This window comes from Colias philodice, chromosome 10 (genome assembly GCF_061535455.1).
Source record: "Colias philodice isolate Cphi_HAF_F1 chromosome 10, ilColPhil1 Martin Lab GWU primary, whole genome shotgun sequence".
Taxonomy (NCBI): domain Eukaryota; kingdom Metazoa; phylum Arthropoda; class Insecta; order Lepidoptera; family Pieridae; genus Colias; species Colias philodice.
This window is the reverse complement of record NC_143095.1, coordinates 8707526-8726913: the sequence shown is the minus strand read 5'-3', so window position 1 is coordinate 8726913 and position 19388 is coordinate 8707526. Positions and strand designations below refer to the sequence as shown.

The window sequence follows — 19388 nt, the reverse complement described above, 5'->3', positions numbered from 1 at the left end:
AAATTATGAAAATATAACGAACAGTGAGTATCGATTGCCTACTAAAAATATTGTACATATAATAAACTCCAATATTTGAGGTGTTTTGTTTTGTTTTGGCTCAAAAAAAAGTTTTCAATAATTGCAAGTTGTTTGTGTGTTGACACAAACAAATAAACATTTAACATCTATACAATTTATTCGTTGTTAAAACAACTAAATTGTAATTTCATCTCTTCTCCCAACACTTCCCAGTTAAAAGTAGGAAGTTATAATATATTTCGGCCTGTGGGTGTTGTTTAAATATAGATAACTGAATCAGTATGAATGATGTCGAATATTAGGAATTTTTGGTTGAGGACACGTGAATCACTGTGTTACTAATAACACGCCTACCAACAAATTAAGTGACTAAATAGTAACATGTAACGGTTGTTTTTGTTATCGGTTTATCGATTTTCGTTAATAAACCAGAATATATATTTTGGTTTTTGTTATAGCTATGGCCTATGAGTAGTTAACTTTTTAATCCTTAAGAGTTTAATCAATTTTGATTTTTAATTACACACTTATTCTTAATATAATTACCTACTAGACAGCACTGTATGTTTTATCTAAAAATACCATATCAAACATTGATTTTTACAGCAGTAATTAAATCGAATCGCCTATTAAAATTTTCATAATTAACAAGCCGAGTTAATTAATGGATTAATTAATATTATCAACTTATTTTTTATAGATTAAAAGTACAAACTGATAAGCTGTCAAGGCAGTTCGCACTGCTATCTAACATTTTCATATCTTTTACCGCATAAAATATAATGGTTGTAAGTAATTTAGTAAAGTAAAACTTTGTATCAATCATGTTCCGTTTCTAAGTAATTACTAATTGAACCTAATTTAGTATATAATTACACGAAAATAATGTTCATGTTTATCGCGTAATGTTAAAACTAACACAAATAATAGGCGAGTAAGAAATACGGAAGACGGCAATTTACAACACATCCAAGTTCATTGTACATAGTTATCTACGATAAAATATGTATTATGCTTCGAAACAATTCATGATTATAATTGATAAGGTTAAATTAACCAAAATATATTTTCAATTTTGTTAAATTCGAGGAAAAGTCACACTCAAAATACGTTACATACATTCAAAATACCATTATGTTTAAAGTATTTAAAAAGTTATATCATTTTTAATTTTAACAAAATTTTGAATTTCTGTCCGTTTTTTTCATGTAAGTAATCTCTGTAATTTCTTTAACGATTTTCTTGAAAGTTGAAACTTTCACAGGCCCGGAGTTCATCAGTGGTGATAGATATTAGGCAAAGAAGAAGTAATCGTAGAGTCAAATATCACTTTATGTATGTCTCGCTGCTAGCCCCGGTTTCTCCAGGATTGACCCGGGATAAGAAATAAAGGTTAGACGTTACTTAGTAAGGATGTATCTAGCTTTCCTTAACCTTACGAACTGCGGAACTGTACCGTTTTTAATAATATAACATAATATAAAGGCATTTGGATAGACATAGTAAATGCCCCACTTATAAATCTGAGACGCAATATCTTTGCGCAACGAATCTCCAGAAATAATTGTGCTCTATATAAAAGTGTAAATAGAGTCCTATAGTTTACACCTACACATGTTAGCTTTTATTTATTGCAGGATGCAGTATCAATGCGATAAAAATATAGTTTCAGTTGTGAAATGTTTGTTTATAAAATCTCAAAAAATGTTTACTTAAGAATCATAGCGTTATTTTGATAAATCTACCTAGGTGGTTATCGAACATTTGTATATTGTTAACCATTTTTCCTCAAATAATAGGTGACGTAGATTTTCTACACGATTGTATTATTAAATAGGTAGGTATAGTGCCACAAACTTATCTGACCCGGTGACAGTGTCACTGATGTCGCTTTCTTTTATATAAACAAAATATTCCGTATGAAAAGTCTGTGAAAATGTGACATTTCAAAATGGCGGCACGTAGTTCCAGTTTTTGCCACCGGGTCAGATAAGTTTGTGGCACTGTACATTGACTTAACATCAAGAATGTTAATGTCACGATAACTATTGTCGCAAATTTAAATTAGAATTACACGCGTGTAAGGATAGCTTGCCAGACTGGTAATGATAAGAATGTCACGAAATATTCGTATTTCAGTAATTACATATTATATGCTAATTCCTTTATTATATTTATATATTTTTATAACTTACTATTAATTTACTACGAATTAATTGAAAATGTTGGTAAAACTACTACTAAAGGAAAAAAGTTATCGTGTATTTATAGGTAGCAGGGATATTATAATACTATACTTGTATATGTTGCTTCATTATATCTACGTATTTTGAAATAAATTCAATGTTGGAAAAACTTTTTTTCTCAATTATTGTCATGTACCGTACACTATGTTTACTAAGTCCGCGTCAGTCTTTACACATTCATTGGCCTATACGTCTATTACAGACGGTTTATGGTGCTATGCCTGAGCAATGCTTTTGGTGTCCAAACAATCCGATGCGAGATCGACATACTTTTCCGCAGGTCGGACAGGGGAAGTTTGCTGGAACAGGTTCGTTTTCGGCTTGGTGACGTTTCATCCTTTTGCTTGCGAGTACTCTGAACCACGCTTCGTCACAAAATCTGCAGCCCTCGGAAACAAGTTTGCGCCAATCAGATCGATCATTAGCGAGTTTCTCCCAGTTTTTATAATCAATATTGAAAGAAGCCAAAGTCTCTACACAACTATGTAAATATTTTATTCGCGATTCGCACCTTGGACATGACTGCCCAATTTGCATTCCTGTAACTACAGGAGTCCCGTCGCGTCATAGCAGCATGAATATTATACTAAATATTTAGTACTTTGATTTGAGATGGGTAAGTTGAATGACCTCCGCGGTGCCATGTGAGCAGCTGCTATTAATATCAACCGGGATTACGTATGTGTGACGTAACGAGGCGGTGTAGGGATTGGTTGAACACGGTCTTTTGTTCCTTCCAAAGTTTCAACATAACATACTTACCGTAAAATTACAACATCATGCCCATCTTTTTCCTAAAGTTTATACCAAGTTCCTTCAAAACCTTTAACGAGCTCGAGGTAGGTGAAAGATATTTAATAAATCAATGGTTAGTGTTATTTTATAGCTATGTATAAAGTAGGTAATAAACGTATTTGTACTACATTATACCATATCTACCGCATACGACTATTGTGTAAAATTAGGCAATAAAAGCCATAAAAGTCTGGAATGATTTCATCTTGTGATCATTATCAAGATTATAAAGGTGTACGGTCGAAAAAGATAACTGATAATTTTCTGTTACCTACAATGAAACTTTATTAGTAAGCTTAGTTTTGTGAACAAAGAGTATTTAACACCTAGCTGGTATCTATAAAATTCTACACCATCACAACCTTATAATTATCTGCCAATATTTGTTACCAACAACAATTTATCTGATAATATAAAACAAAAACCGCTCTTTTTAACAGTTTTTATTGAAATCTTAACATCGTTATCGAAGAAATGATGTTTACGTTTGATTAACTCGTGTGCTAATGCATCACTTTGGTAATCAAAACAAAGGCATAAAATTGTTAGAGAAGTGGTTTACACTATAGCGTCTTCCCTGTAAACATTAACAGGATGAATAAAATAAAAAATTACAGTGTTAGAGGCTAGTGCGTTAATCATATTATTGAAACATTGAAAGTTCTTGTAATGTGTAAAATATATTAGAAGTAAGTATTACAGATATAAAATAGATCTATCCAAATATAATTTCAGCTAATGATGATTAAGTTTATTGTGTCTTTGTTTTATCTAAACATTTTCCTTTTAAAAATAATTCAGTAACAATTGCCCGGAAACGTATTCGTTGTTATTTTCTTTACGTATAACGGGACAAACACGAATAAATAAATTGGTTCAATAACGCGTAATATGGTTTATTTACAATACAGGAAACTCTTGTATCTTTTAGAATTATAGGTACTTGGTCCGGAGCCAAACTGGACTGATGTCACGTAAACTGAAATCAGCTTTCGCGGAAAAATCACTGATTTCGTTTTCCAGGTTAATACATGGAATGACTTATCTTATATTTCTGAATGCTATCTAAATATTGACTTCATGTTTCTGATTTTTACATAGAATTTATAGTCATCAAACTGTTTTATTATTTAAAGTAAGAACTATTACCATGATATTTAGCTTGTTTTAGTTTGAGTCGTTGAAATGAGCTATACCTGTACTATAAACTTGAGTCACCAGACACCAACATCCAAGAAACATCATATTATCCAAGAATGTAAGCTTCCTCATATCAAACTTTCAATCTACTTAGGCTCTAACTTCTTATACAAGTAGGTTGACAGGATAACATAATACTAAATATACAAAAGATTCTTAAGGCAAGAGTCTTCCATAATATATATTTCTTCTTTTGTCTCCAATCTTAATAATAAACAGAGTCAAGCGATAGCGAAAGCTAATCTGTCAATATCTCGCAGCCTTGACTTCTCTATACTGTAGGTACTTAAGGTGTATGCTCACAATATCGAATACCTTTTTGTGTCAAATCGACACAATGAAGTATCTCGGAAAACGTCGGATGAATAAATGACCTCTGGGAAAATAATATATGTACGCTTTAGCAACGTCGTAGCTTCTAACTGAAAAGCTATAGATGTTAAAAATGAAAAGGAAAATAACTTAAAACACGTACTATACCGTATAACTGTTTCTTTAATTATATCGTGCAAAACTTTGTACTTTTGGATATGGAAATGTAATAATTGAGTTTTAGTGATAATTACAATGTAGGTAGATAATTTTTTTAAAAAAAAAAAAAAAAAAAAAAAAAAAGGTAGATAATATTATTTACAACTTTTACGTAAATTTGCCCCGAGCAACTAATCTATATGGCGGAGTCGGCAAAGTCGCCTTATGGTAAGCTGGTGTGCACTTGCATAGGCGTATTTTTTTTAGCAAGGATTTTACTTTAGAAAATAAAACATATAAAAAACTATCCGAAAATTACAGCTGTACTAAACCTTACTTTATTTTATTAAGTCCTTAATTATAAAAATGCGTTGTCTCAATGATCATGATGGAATTGGCTACCGTCTTACTTCTTGATTTTTTTGTTTCCATAGCCTTACAATATCATTATCTACGGGCTACATGACATTTAAGTTAACAGTTTATATTTACGATTTAATAATGCAGGGCCGACTTCTCATACGTATTGTAGAGTATTCCTTCCACGTGCCGCCAATCACGATAATATAATTTTTGTTTTCGTATTACAAAGCATTTCCTTGTATGAATGTATCATCATGATACGTTTAGTGGAACGCAGGTGTAAGTTAATATCAGAAGGTCGAATTTCGATATCTTGGCGATCCTACATAATAGAATGCTAAAATTACATGGAGGACAAAAGTCTGATCGACTTTTGAATACAAAAATTAGATATTTTGCATACCTATCGTGAAAATACTGAAATAGATAATTACATCATTAAAATTCATGTCTAAGTATCTACAAACTGCAATCTTTTTGACATTCTTTTTGTTGCGTTAATGGTTACTGCAAAGTGCAAATACTTCAATAAAGATAATCACATTATTGTAGCACTAACAAAATAAAGTGATTCATTTACCATTTATTGTTATATACATATTATGATAATGGTGTACTTAAATATATGAGACGGTTAGTTGCAAAAAAGAAACTAATCAAATTATGATATTTTTTCTGGACTAAATTCAAAAACTTTTATAGTCTTAATAATTTTCCGCTGCCCTTGTATTTTTCTTGCTAGAGCAAATTATAGAATTAGGTGAGAATTGTGTAAACATTTTTTCGTATAATTTGGTCTTGAAACGTTTTTAAAGTTTTCATTCTGCGAACTTCGTAAACAAATGCAGTGACCTATAAAAATGAACTGGAATAAATTTTCGCTCGTCTTTGAATAAATGGAATAAAGATTTAGTAATGAAGCTCCTTTCACCAAAGATGGACTAATGTTACCTACCTAAGAATTGAGATGCTTCTATCTTTATATGGATTATTTACAATGAATGATTATACTTAAAATAATATGACTTGTTATTACACGAGAATTCTGCGAGACGTTATCTTATCAGTGTACCTACCATTTATGTACTACACATGTGACTAGCGAGGCTTATGACCGCTTAAATTATTGCAAATAATAAATAGCTTCGAGTAGCGGTTTTACTCTCGTAGTGTAAGGGTCAATAGTTTATCCTAACCTAGGTCCTAGACTATTATGTAGTAAGGTGTATTGGGGTAATTCCGGGGTAATTCCGGCCACGGGGTAAATACGTATAAGTTCAATTAATAAGTATTTAGTGATAGATTAAGCAAATATGTATGCTAATAATATCAAACCTATATATCTTCATGCCCTTACTTCACGATACTTACGATAAAGCGATGCTCTGAAGTGGTATTCACAATCTTCCGAAATTACCCCTCATTCGAAATTCCCCCAATGCACTATATACATCAAATTCGCGGAAATGTTTTTGTGTAATGAGAAACAATTAGAAATTAGAATATGATTAATGGATCACAGACAAACTTTTAATGTATTTTTATAGTATAAGCGGGATAAAAATTAGTTAGGAGATCGAACAAATTTACCTTTAATTGGAACTTACTTCAAATTGATTACATACTGCAGTTGTTGTATGAATATATAGGTCAGCACTTGTCATTACTAATACTGATACTCAATTGCTCCCTAAGTGACAAATTGGACACGAACCAAATTAAGTTTATGTTTATAAATGCGTTCTAGTAATGCATTATAAACATTGGTGTATTTTGGCACGAAATTGTATATAATCATTATAATTATTTATACTACATACCTACGTCATAGTTTCATAATAATTATAAATTAAAATCGAGCCAATTTTTGTAGATTGAAGTTCAAAGTCTAATGATATTAATAAGTAATAACCATTTCGTTTCGTAATTTAGTGTTCTATAATACAAAGTAATTTCTTAAAACTTTTATATTTCCCGTGGAAATCAATTCAGTATTTTGAAGATTATTCGGCATTATCAGACTGGCAGACAGACAAAATGTTTTTTTTTCCACAGGTTTTTCGTCCATGCCAGGCAGGAGCCTGGTGGTCAGGAGAGAAGTATATATATTCCCTAAAAACATTTTATTTAAAAAATAGATTGAATTCATTATTTTTTGTTTACCAGCGGAGCATTTTAGTTTAACCTATGCATTTTATAATTACGACAATTTACAAACTAGTATTGCCTTGAAACTTGTATAAATATGGTCCGATCTGTATGTGAACGACTACTATTAAATAACCGTTTAATGACATTATTCCTATAATTAACTAACCTAATAAATAGTAATAAACACAAAGGCAATTCTTGTTTTAGAATCATGGAATATTTGTTTACGCATAAAGAATATTATCTTGCTTTATCTTTATTGTGGTTTGTTCGTACTTTGTAGTTCATACATACATGCCTATTTTAATTTACATAGGTAGTTCATACTTCATACACATACTCTTTCGAAGACACGTGTTTGTTGCGTGCTACCACACTCTACAATTAGTGCGTTTTACAGTTTGCCTCCGTTATCTTTTAACATTGCTCATAACATTAACCAAGCCCTAAGAGCTATTTTCAGTACCTACAAATAAAGAATCGTCGCAGTCTGCAGTTATGGCATCCAACATTTTGAGTTGTTATACCTACTTTCAGAAAAACTTTATCGTACTATAATGTTAAATGGCAAAATATTCTTCATCTCATAACATAATAAATTATTATAGATAAAATTAGAGTTCATTTATTTATTTTTATTACATTTAAATTAATATCTTGAATTCTTTCTTAGATACACCTTTTACAAAAAATGATGCTGTATTATTATATGATATTAGAACAAATATTCCTTTAATTAGTTGTCAGTGGATAGCTTGCAAACGTAGATACTAGATTTCTAGGTAATTGACAGCAATCGCCCACGTTTCTTCAAACACAAATCCCGTTAATAATCTGGATAAGCTTGGATAATACCTAAATGACAATCTTATTTACGGTTATCGAGATTAACTTTCTCTCTTTATTAAGATTATTACAATTATTAAGATTTCGTTTGTGCAAATAATTCCGATTAGCGAAACATATTTTCAAACAAACATTCTTCTGGTCTTTATCGAGTTTTGTTGGCCCATATAAACTTATACAAATCTCTGTAGTTAAAATAGAAGTGACAAAAAACTTCAGATAAGTAATTTTATACAGAGGGTCGAAAAAGTCTTATGAGTGCGGTTTTTTCACAAAACTTTCCTCGTTTGTATACAATGAATTATGTACCTAATGCATAAATGATACCAGCGTTGAATTACTTTGTTTATTCATGAGATGTCGACCTACTATGATAGGCCGTTTGTAGACAGATCGTAGAACTTTGTATACCTACGCAGCAAATCCAGACCATATTATAATTTCGACATCACTCCTACACTAATAGTGCTTATGTAAACAACTATAAGTATATCACCATCAAGAGACAGATACTAAGTCCAGAAGTGATTGGATCTTAGACTCGATGCAATACTCTTAGTTCCGTGTAACTTTCTCCTTTAGGTACTTGTCTAACAGGAAGGCAGCAAATGCGTAATTCAATTTAACTTATATAATGGTAAATGCAATGGACGCACGATGGCATTTAAATCTAATAAGAGAACTAGCAGAGTATTTTAGTCTAATTGTTACGTGTCCCGTCCGATTAGGGCCCTTCTGGCCTCCTCCACTCAAGCGACAGCTCAAGCCGAGGTTCGTGGTCCCCGTCAAGGGGGGACGCCCTTGTGCATGTCGCTACCAGGGTGAACCTTCAGTTCACCCCCGCGTCCGCGTTAAAATGTAGAAGCCCTTCTGGCTAACATTGAGAGACACCACAAAAAAAAAAAAAAAAAAAAAAATTGTTACGTGGGTTTAGGTACTTTATTTGTAAGCTACGATTTACGATCACGTGGCTGAAAGACAAGAGGCTTATAATAAATATCTCTCAAAGTACGTAATTAGATACTGAATCTCTAATGATTATGTATTATGTCTGTATGTATTTAGATAAGATGGACATCTTGGTAACCAACCATTTAGAATGGAAATAATACTATATAAACTACTACCTACATAAAGGAACAAGATTTTCGATTGAGTTTTTTCAATTACTCTACGTCGATGAGAGTTGAAATTCACCTTCGTAGTATCTTAGCTCCACTCCTATAATCCTCAATTGTAAAAAAAGTTTCAAATTATTCCTTACAATATGTACGGTCTACTAAAGAATAAATAAAATCGTAAGGTAGATAGTGCATATCGATTGTAGAAGCTGTAGTAGCCATGACCTGAGCTTAAACGAAAACATACTACCTTTTGGCAGAGTTCCAGAAGCTGCTGCTATAAATCGTAGCTGCTTTATCGGTATCAAACAATTTATTTAATAATCACCATTATTTATTTAAAGATGATGGAAAATTATTTGGTTTTAAGGTAATTTATACTTCAAAGAAAACCATTTAACTCAAGGAGTGTACCTACTGGTACCTACACACTTTTTTGATTGCTTGTGTTTGATGTTTTTCGTCGTTCATATTTATAAAATTTTAAACGGTTCTGAAAACTTGAAGACGTTTTCATGATTCTTGCAATTACTCATAAGCTACATTTGATTTCTTACAAATGTATATTTATCTTCGTTTTATCATAGAGTCTTTATAATAAATTAACACGAATATTACCTACACGTTTCAAATTTTCAAAATATTCTGCTCAATACCATGCTCTATGTAGAGATAATATTATAAAAGCAAGGAAATCGGAGTGATGATATTGTATTGTATGAACGTCTATAATACTTAATTGCTTTGTGTGTTAAAATTTTTGCGTTGATGCTTTTTCTCTATAATTTTGTCAACTTGAATTTATATGAAACTAGCTTTCCGCCCACGGCTTCGCCCGCGTTTTCAAAGAAAAACCCGTTCCCGTAGGATTTCCGGGATAAAACCTATCCTATGTCCTTTCTCGGGTATCAAAATATCTCTATACCGAATTTCATGCAAATTGGTTCAGTAGTTAAGGCGTGATTGAGTAACAGACAGACAGACAGAGTTACTTTCGCATTTATAATATTAGTATGGATTGTTACCGTACAAAACAAGCTTGCGTTTTCCTAACTCACCTACATATGTTATGTCACTTTTTCATACATATGTAAAAGTACACGGTAGTAAATGTGTAATAATAATTAATCAAGGTTACCTTAGCAACCTTCTGATGTTACCAATACACGTGATTCTATATATACCTATTCTATACATACGTAAAGTACATAGCCAAGTGTTGATCGAATTGTATTTGCTGATACGATAAGGCTTCTGATACCATTTATTCGCTCTGTATTTACCTTGGCACTAATAAATTGTGATTAGAATAAGATCTATATATTAATTTATATTTACTGTTTATTAAATTACAAACTCTACAAGGTATTAATAGTATCGTTAATCAAATTGGTATTTTGTATCATCAATAGTTAATTGTTTCTCGTCAATTTCGGTTGAAAATGATCATGTACGTACTTACCTATTAGGATGGTATAATTTGTTTTTTTCCAGTTAACTACGATGATTTTTCTTTAATAATTGATATCTATATTATAATAGTAGGCATGGCAATGCCTAAGTATAAATTCTTACGGGATGGCCATAATGTCTATTTAAAAAAATATTCTCAAGTACATGTACTTACTTAATTAAACCTATTATAGGCTAATATATTACGTGAGTAAAAGAGCATTGACAAAGTCTTAGAAGATATAATCCTGTTTCTACTCATTAACTTTGTATTAAATATTACGTTATAAGTGCGTCATAAAATATTTATAAAAATGTCATTCTATGTAGTATTACATTACATGTAAGTACCTACATGTTTGTTACATTGAGTGTTGTCAACACGTTTGTTCTAATTGTAGTAATTTATATTTTATATTTTAATTCATCGCGCTTTTGTTTATCTGTATTTAACTATAACATAGGGATGGTAGTATTCCTTGAGAAAGTATATATATACATATTATCTCTATCCGTAGGTAGTATTAAAATTTTCGTCATTATATTTGCTCCTAGTTACAACACCAATACGTACTTGGAGTTTGGATTCCAAAGTAGGTACGCTTTTCTCACAAATAATATGCGATAGCGAAAATTTTTATCAGTGGTATCAGCAAAGAAAATGGTTATAGAATTTCTCACGGTCCAAAACGATAACTCGATATATGGAATGGTAAAATAAGTATTGTATATGAATATTACTATTGCATTAATGTTTTTGTGTCACGTAAAAAAATATAATAGGTTTAGTCATTATTAACTTGGTTCAATATTCTATTTTAAAGACACTTGTGTTTAAATTATATCACAATATGTACTTCTATTAGGTAACATACAAAGTTACGAATATTTGAAATATATACGTGGCGTTTCAAATTACGCATTAGCAGCAAAATATTCACGGAAAGGATTGTAGAATTTTATTATAATTTATTCCATAGAGACTTGAAATCGATCTAAACTCACCCTATATCCCGGTTCTCTAGGGAGTTGTTAGACGAGCGCGGCACCAGCGGTCTGTAGCTCGACCTGGTCATCTTCGCAGCTTAACACGTTCCCGACAACAAAACAGCGCTAACTTCTCTCATGGATAATTACCAGTTATCGCACATTACGTTTAATTGAGCACGACACGCCTGACACATAACGATACGTTTCAACAACTGATTGCTATTGTTTTGCGTTGTTTATACAGAGATAGCAGCTATCTATAAACTATCGACACGACGTTGCAACGGCACGTTCATTGCAGCACGTTTACGAATAAATAAAACGCCGAAAACGGCTTATAAAATTATTTACGTTTGTAGTCTTGTGAATGGGCCGATCAATAAAGTTAAAGCTCGGGGTGAAAGCTCCCGGTGCTTGCCGCGGGCCGGTTTCGCGAGCTTCATGTGTTCACAACGCCATCTCTATTTTCAGTAGTCAAAACTTCGCCACGGGAACTTTTATCGGAACAAAGAGCAAAGTATGATGACCCTATTAGTTCTGATATCACCTTCTAAGTGGAAGCTATAATTAAATGTACCGTTCGTTATCGAATTTGGTCTAGTTTGTGCATGTAAATGTATTATTTCCTTACCGTCTTACGTCCCTAACGATGATATGAGGCCGTTCAATTGTATTTATGCCACAATGATGTCATCTACCTACTGCAATAAATTGTTACCTAAATAATGTTGTATATTAAAAAAAAAACATTCTATAAAAATTACTGATAATATATTATATAGGTCATAATATCGACCACAAGGCAAGGTCGTCAATGAATTATTTGATAAAAACGTATTTCATATCATTTGTTTATTGTAATTCTTTTATACTCAGTTTGCTACTGAGCTCTTTATGTTGCAGCTCTACATTATCTCGTTTCAAACACAAGGAAGCTATTTATTGTTTACAATTTATCATTACGTTTTATCAGTTTATTTACTTTAGTTATAACTTTATTTCATAATGCAAAGAAGTCTTATTTCGTTTACAATACGTTGTACAATATTATTCTTTTAAGTGCAAAAAACTAATTAGGTACAAACTTCAAATAGTCTGTTGATATTAGATATCTTTTTTATTTTCTTGTGTTTCCTCTAGAGCTTCCTTTTCGTTTATTGCTTCTTTCTTATCATTGTCTTCTTTAATTAGTTCGTCGAGTTCTTTCTCAGCATTTCGCAAGTCTTCCTCTGTAATATTGAGGTCTGGAAACCGTTTCTGAAATAATAGTGGATAAGGTGATTTTACAAAAGGCAATTTAGGCATAACAAAATAATCTCGTATAGTTATTAAAGCCTAAAGGTAATATAAATCTGATCTATTATAGCAATAAAATACTAAATTATGTTTACTGTAACACGATACATGTTATTGTAGAGTTATTCTTATGGTATTGCGAATTACAATGCATATAATATATAGGATTGCATTTATTGTCACCTACTTATATTCAACTATCAGATGTATGTTAGTTGTATACACAGACGATAAGCGTATCTATTGAATAGCTACTTGAATGAAATGTTGTTATTTTTAAATAATTGCTCTACTTAGCTTACTTATACTTCAAAAGGTTTTTTTAACAAGGAACCGTTACATTCTTTTGATATTTGTAAATGTACGTAAACTCTATAATTTTTTGTTACGTAGGTACCTGAAAGCTGTATCTATAGGAAGATATAAGGAATTGGGTAGATATTATCTCCCGTAGTTCATAAGAGTAACACATCTTATATATAAAAATGAATCGCAAAATGTGTTGGTAAGCGCATAACTCGAGAACGGCTGAACCGATTTCGATAATTCTTTTTTTATTATATTATTTGAAGTACGAGGATGGTTCTTATGTAGAGAAAACGTAAACATGTACCACGGGCGAAGCCGGGGCGGACCGCTAGTTACAAATAATTATAAATAATTAACGAAAATATCTACAGAGGGTTCTAGAAATTAATGATAAGATACTGATAACATTGTAGACACGATATTATAATAAGTCTTGAACTGCAATGCAGACGTTTTGACATTTGCAAAACATTCCTTCAACATTTTGATAGGAATTTACTGTGTACCTTATAATAACTTAGGGTACATCATAGACTATCAATAGTATAACGTTTTTTCGTAACTCACATTACTTACATTCGGCATATTGAGCAAAAGTACATAAGGTACGTTATAAGAATAGAATAAAAAATCCGGGGTGAATTATTGGTGTTTGTAGAGATTGAATGAAACATACTAAAAATAAATCATGTAGTACTAAGTACCTAGTTTACATATAACTGTAGTATGACTTGAAATAACTTCATATGCCTTGTGTAACAAATTTAAATAAGTTTTATCTTATTATAACTTGCTATTTGTTACGACCTTAGAATACATAATAAATAGTCAGTTTATACAGGGTGTAATCGTTAAGTGTGCACAGGCGATTATTCCGTAACTATTACAGATATCAAAAAACTTTAAACTGATATCGAAAGTACTTAACCTAATGAGTAAAATGGCCATAATAAATTTTAAAAAATAATACGAGAAATATCTAAAAAATTAACTTTAAACCCTCCCATACATTTAGTATGAGTAATGAGATATGAATATCCCATGTACATGGGTTGATCCAAAAGTAATGATAATCAATATTAAACAAGGTCATAACAGTTAAAATAATTATGTATTTCTCTAGATAGTCTTCTAACTAGATAATATACTTCGATATTTTTTTTCCTTAACTTAGAAAAAAAAAACTTTGACTTCATCTACAAAAACCCCTCAAAATCGGCCATCACTTCGCTGTCGTCTTAAAATTTCTTGTATCGACGGTGTTTCTTGTGCCGAGGTAAGAGATAGAATTAACTAGGAGCTAGATCTTACAAACAGGGTGGGTGTTCAAGCATTTTCAATGCCGATTTTTGATTGGCAGCCATCGCAACTGACGCTTTGTGATCTGGTGCGTTGTCTAGGTGAACCAACATTCAAGACTGAAGTTTGCCATGTCTCTTTTTCTTACTCACCTACCCGCAATCTTTTAATTTGGTCTGTGTAGTAACTAGTAAGAGCCCTGTGTAGTAGTGGCTACCTTCTTAAAATATTCCACATTTCTTCAGCGTCCCAAAAAACTACGGCTTTAATCTATCCCACTAATTTTCACTTTGAAAATCTTCACCGTCACTTTGGAAGCTCGCATCCAGGCCATTGATTGTTTCTTGGTTTCAGCATAAACATGGTGAACCCAGGTAACGCCCATGGTCACAAATCGTGACAAAAAATTATCCTGATCTCATTAAAAATTTAGAAATTCACCCTCTAAATGTCGAATCGTTGTTTCTTCTTTTCGTCGGGAAACATTCTGGCTCGCACTGTTCACATTAAAATTAATGTTAATACTTGGAAACGTGGCCTGTAGATATAATTTTTTTGTGATAACTTAGTGATTACATGAGCAAGCATAAAACATTTATTTTATATTTTTATGTGCACAGGAAATACCCAATTATCATTACTTTTGGATCAACCTATACATTTAATATGAAAGATTTTAGCTTTTTTTTTGTTTTTTTTGGTTTTCTGCTTTAATTACTTCGCAAATTTGGAGGGAAGTTCATTTAGAAACTGTAAATAGACCTCCTCATTGTATTGCACAATAAGGACGTCACTTCGAAAATCTACTATGAATACAAAATGTATGGGAAATAAATTGTATGGGAGCGTTTAATGTAACATTTTTGGTTATTTCTCGTTTTATTTTTAAAAATTTATTATGGCCATTTTACTCATTAGGTTAAGTACTTTCGATATCAGTTTAAAGTTTTTTGATATCTGCAATAGTTACGGAATAATCGCTTGTGCACACTTAACGATTACACCCTGTATATTATATGTATTCTAAGGTTAGGATTATAATACCGATAGATGGTATATAGGCCAGTAGAAATCGACACTAAAAAACCCTAAATTCGCAAAGCACGATGTAGATTTGAATTTTTGGTATGTTGTTTGGATCAGTTAGGGTGATGTAAATCCCAATTTGCAACTTCGAAAAACTTGTGCTTGCGGCGCACCACGTGATAAACTGCGAAAATTTTGGACTTTTTTCACTTTTTGCTCTAAAAGTCATAAACTATGCGTTTCCGACAAGTATGATTCAGTACATAAATTAAGGTTATTAAATTTGCAACAATTTAAGCCTAACCGCAGCTCTCTAAACCTTATAACGACTAAGCTGTGGCCTTTCAAAGATAGTCAGTTTTTCCCGAAAATTTCAAATTTTTAGTTTTGCTCCCGTTTGAACCAAAATATTGGCAAAAACCGCTCGTTCTATGAGAAAGTCGTATAATAAAGTTGTAGTGCATTTAATTTTCTTTCATTAGAGCATAGAACAAAGTCTGTGAGACAAATAGTTCACTCACAATATCTGAAAAACAAAAAGAAGGTAGAAATAGATTTTTAAAGAATTGAAACTGAGGGCATACAAAATCATAAAAAGGATAATACTTTTTCATTTGCAGGATAGGTAATTAATAAAATTACAAAGATAATTAAATTTGCAACAATTTAAGCCTAACCGCAGCTCTCTAAACCTTATAACAACTAAGCTGTGGCCTTTCAAAGATAGTCAGTTTTTCCCGAAATTTTCAAATTTTTAGTTTTGCTCCCGTTTGAACCAAAATATTGGCAAAACCGCTCGTTCTATGAGAAGGTCATAAAATAAAGTTGTAGAAAATTTAATTTTGTTAATTACCTATCCTGCAAATGAAAAAGTATTATCCTTTTTATGATTTTATATGCCCTCAGTTTCAATTCTTTAAAAATCTATTTCTACCTTCTTTTTGTTTTTCAGATATTGTGAGTGAACTATTTGTCTCACAGACTTTGTTCTATGCTCTAATGAAAGAAAATTAAATGCACTACAACTTTATTATACGACTTTCTCATAGAACGAGCGGTTTTTGCCAATATTTTGGTTCAAACGGGAGCAAAACCAAAAATTTGAAATTTTCGGGAAAAACTGACTATCTTTGAAAGGCCACTGCTTAGTTTTTATAAGGTTTAGAGAGCTGCGGTTTGGCTTAAATTGTTGCAAATTTAATTAGCTTTGTAATTTTGTTAATTACCTATACTGCAAATGAAAAAGTATTATCCTTTTTATGATTTTATATGCCCTCAGTTTCAATTCTTTAAAAATCTATTTCTACCTTCTTTTTGTTTTTCAGATATTGTGAGTGAACTATTTGTCTCACAGACTTTGTTCTATGCTCTAATGAAAGAAAATTAAATGCACTACAACTTTATTATACGACCTTCTCATATAACGAGCGGTTTTTGCCAATATTTTGCTTCAAACGGGAGCAAAACTAAAAATTTCAATATTTCGGGAAAAATGAACCATCTTCGAATGGCCACAGTTTAGTCGCTATAAGATTTAGAGAGCTTTAATTAGGCTTAAATTGTTGCAAATTTAATAACCTTAATTTATGTACTGAATGATACTTGTCGGAAACGCATAGTTTATGACTTTAGGAGCAAAAAGTGAAAAAAGTCCAAAATTTTCGCAGTTTATTATTTGCGTATAATCTTTTTTCCTACTTTCCCAAATTTTGTAATTTTGTTAATTACCTATCCTGCAAATAAAAAAGTATTATTCTTTTTATGATTTTATATGCTCTCAGTTTCAATTCTTTAAAAATCTATTTCTACCTTCTTTTTGTTTTTCAGATATTGTGTGTGAAATATTTGTCTCACAGACTTTGTTCTATGCTCTTATGAAAGAAAATTAAATGCACTACAACTTTATTATACGAACTTCTCATGGAACGAGCGGTTTTTGCCAATATTTTGCTTCAAACGGGAGCAAAACTAAAAATTTCAATATTTCCGGAAAAATGAACCATCTTCGAATGGCCACAGTTTAGTCGTTATAAGGTTTAGAGAGCTGCGGTTAGGCTTAAATTGTTGCAAATTTAATAACCTTAATTTATGTACTGAATCATACTTGTCGGAAACGCATAGTTTATGACTTTTAGAGCAAAAAGTGAAAAAAGTCCAAAATTTTCGCAGTTTATCACGTGGTGCGCAGCGAGCACAACTTTTTCGAAGTTGCAAATTTCGATTTACATCACCCTAACTGATCCAAACAACATACCAAAAATTCAAATCTACATCGTGCTTTGCGAATTTAATGTTAATTTCCACTGGCCTAATATATCTATTCTGAAGACTAAGAAAAGAAAAGATTAAAAATAAACAACTCTATTATAGAAGAGAAGGACAGCATTTTTATGAAATTCGTTTTTATAGTGAAACTTCTTTATCGGGGTTGGAAAAAAATTTAGTGTAACATTTTTTCGTAGCACGTGACATTTTTCCGTTACGCGCCATCTTTTTCTTAGCCCTACCACGCGTAATTCGACGTATTTCTGTAGTTGCATATAGTAAATTATTTTTTGAAAAAATAAGGTCATACAGAAGTTTCACTTCTTACGTGTGTACACTAGTACACGCACACATTTTTTTTATTTGTTATCGTGGGCAAAGGAGCTCGTTGGGTTAATAAATAAATTATCTTAATTATTTTATTAGATACCTACATTGTGAGATCAAGAGATACTATGTCACTTGTTGGTAGGATTTAATTTTAACGAAAACAAAAACCATTGTATTTTTAATTATTACCTATGATAAATCTAGTTCAAACCATTCGTCCTTCTCTCCAAATATTTCCGATAGATGAAGATTGAAGAATCAGAAGAAATTCAGATAATTAGATTCGAATATTTATAAGTAACCATACCTGAAGCTCTTTCAAAGAGTTCTGGATATCATTCTGTTGTGACCGCAGTCGCCTCGGCAGCGTGAACACAGCGTGGAAAAGCCTTAACATTATCCAACAAAGACCTGTCAGAGCTCCATATGCAAACATAGTTTTTAGCATGGCCCAATAATCTACACCTACTTCTTGGTGCTTCATTTTTATGTATTTTAGCTAATAAAATAAAATTTAATTAGGTACTGCACACGTATTCGTGTGAGAGGTGTATGGAACAGTGGTAAACGATGACCCATTTCCCATCAATTCAATGTCATTAGAAATTATTGATGACTCAGGGGAGGTCAACATAACACGAAATGTTTCATATTTTATTTGAAAAGTTCGTTCTGTATGCGTGTAGTTTGCAACATTAATAGTTGGTGAACTACAAATTTTTACAGCTACAGGCTGTGTGTTAGTAAGTTAATATTGTTCGAAATGAAATAAAATGTGAATCAAGTCTATTCTAAATTTTATGAAAGCTGAACAAAAGAAAATTCAATTACATCGAGATAGTGTCGCATAATATCATGGAGACAGTTTTCTTTTATACCGGTCTTCAAGTAGGTAGGTACCTACCTATACTTTCGTTATAAATCGGTTTGTTACGAAAAATTTAAAATAACCCATGAAAGGTTTCCAACATTTGAAATCGATGTACCTAAATGCTTTTATTGTCTGTGACGAAGTGCTGAGTTTGAAATGGTATTATTTTTGAGTATACGATTTTTAAAATAAAAAGCACTTATTTGACTGTCTCTACTTTTTCAATTCAATTTATATAAAAAATTATGTACTGAACTGTTACTGATAACTGCAAAGTGACGAATACATACGTGAAACGTTAAACCATTTTCATGTAACAAATACTTTAAAGGGACA

At 31.7% G+C, this 19388-nt stretch overlaps 2 protein-coding genes and 1 long non-coding RNA gene across 3 annotated transcripts in view; all 3 read right to left on the bottom strand.

The window, feature by feature from the left end:
* Positions 1–12040, bottom strand: part of LOC149485346 (uncharacterized) — a 48156-nt gene extending 36116 nt beyond the window's left edge. The window contains exon 1 of the mRNA XM_089700205.1: positions 11672–12040. Coding sequence (XP_089556331.1) covers positions 11672–11742 — 71 coding nt within the window. The 5' untranslated portion in view covers positions 11743–12040. The remainder of the gene's footprint in view (positions 1–11671) is intronic.
* LOC149485333 (uncharacterized) overlaps positions 1–19388 on the bottom strand; it is a 316030-nt gene that overhangs the window by 36116 nt on the left and 260526 nt on the right. The gene's annotated exons all lie outside the window — the stretch shown is intronic.
* On the bottom strand, positions 12455–18728 carry LOC149485345 (uncharacterized). Its single transcript, XM_089699619.1, has 2 exons — positions 18489–18728; positions 12455–12913 (listed from the first exon to the last, which is right to left on the bottom strand). The coding sequence occupies exons 1-2, from the start codon at positions 18663–18665 to the stop codon at positions 12761–12763; spliced, it is 330 nt and encodes a 109-aa protein (XP_089555745.1). The 5' UTR covers positions 18666–18728; the 3' UTR covers positions 12455–12760.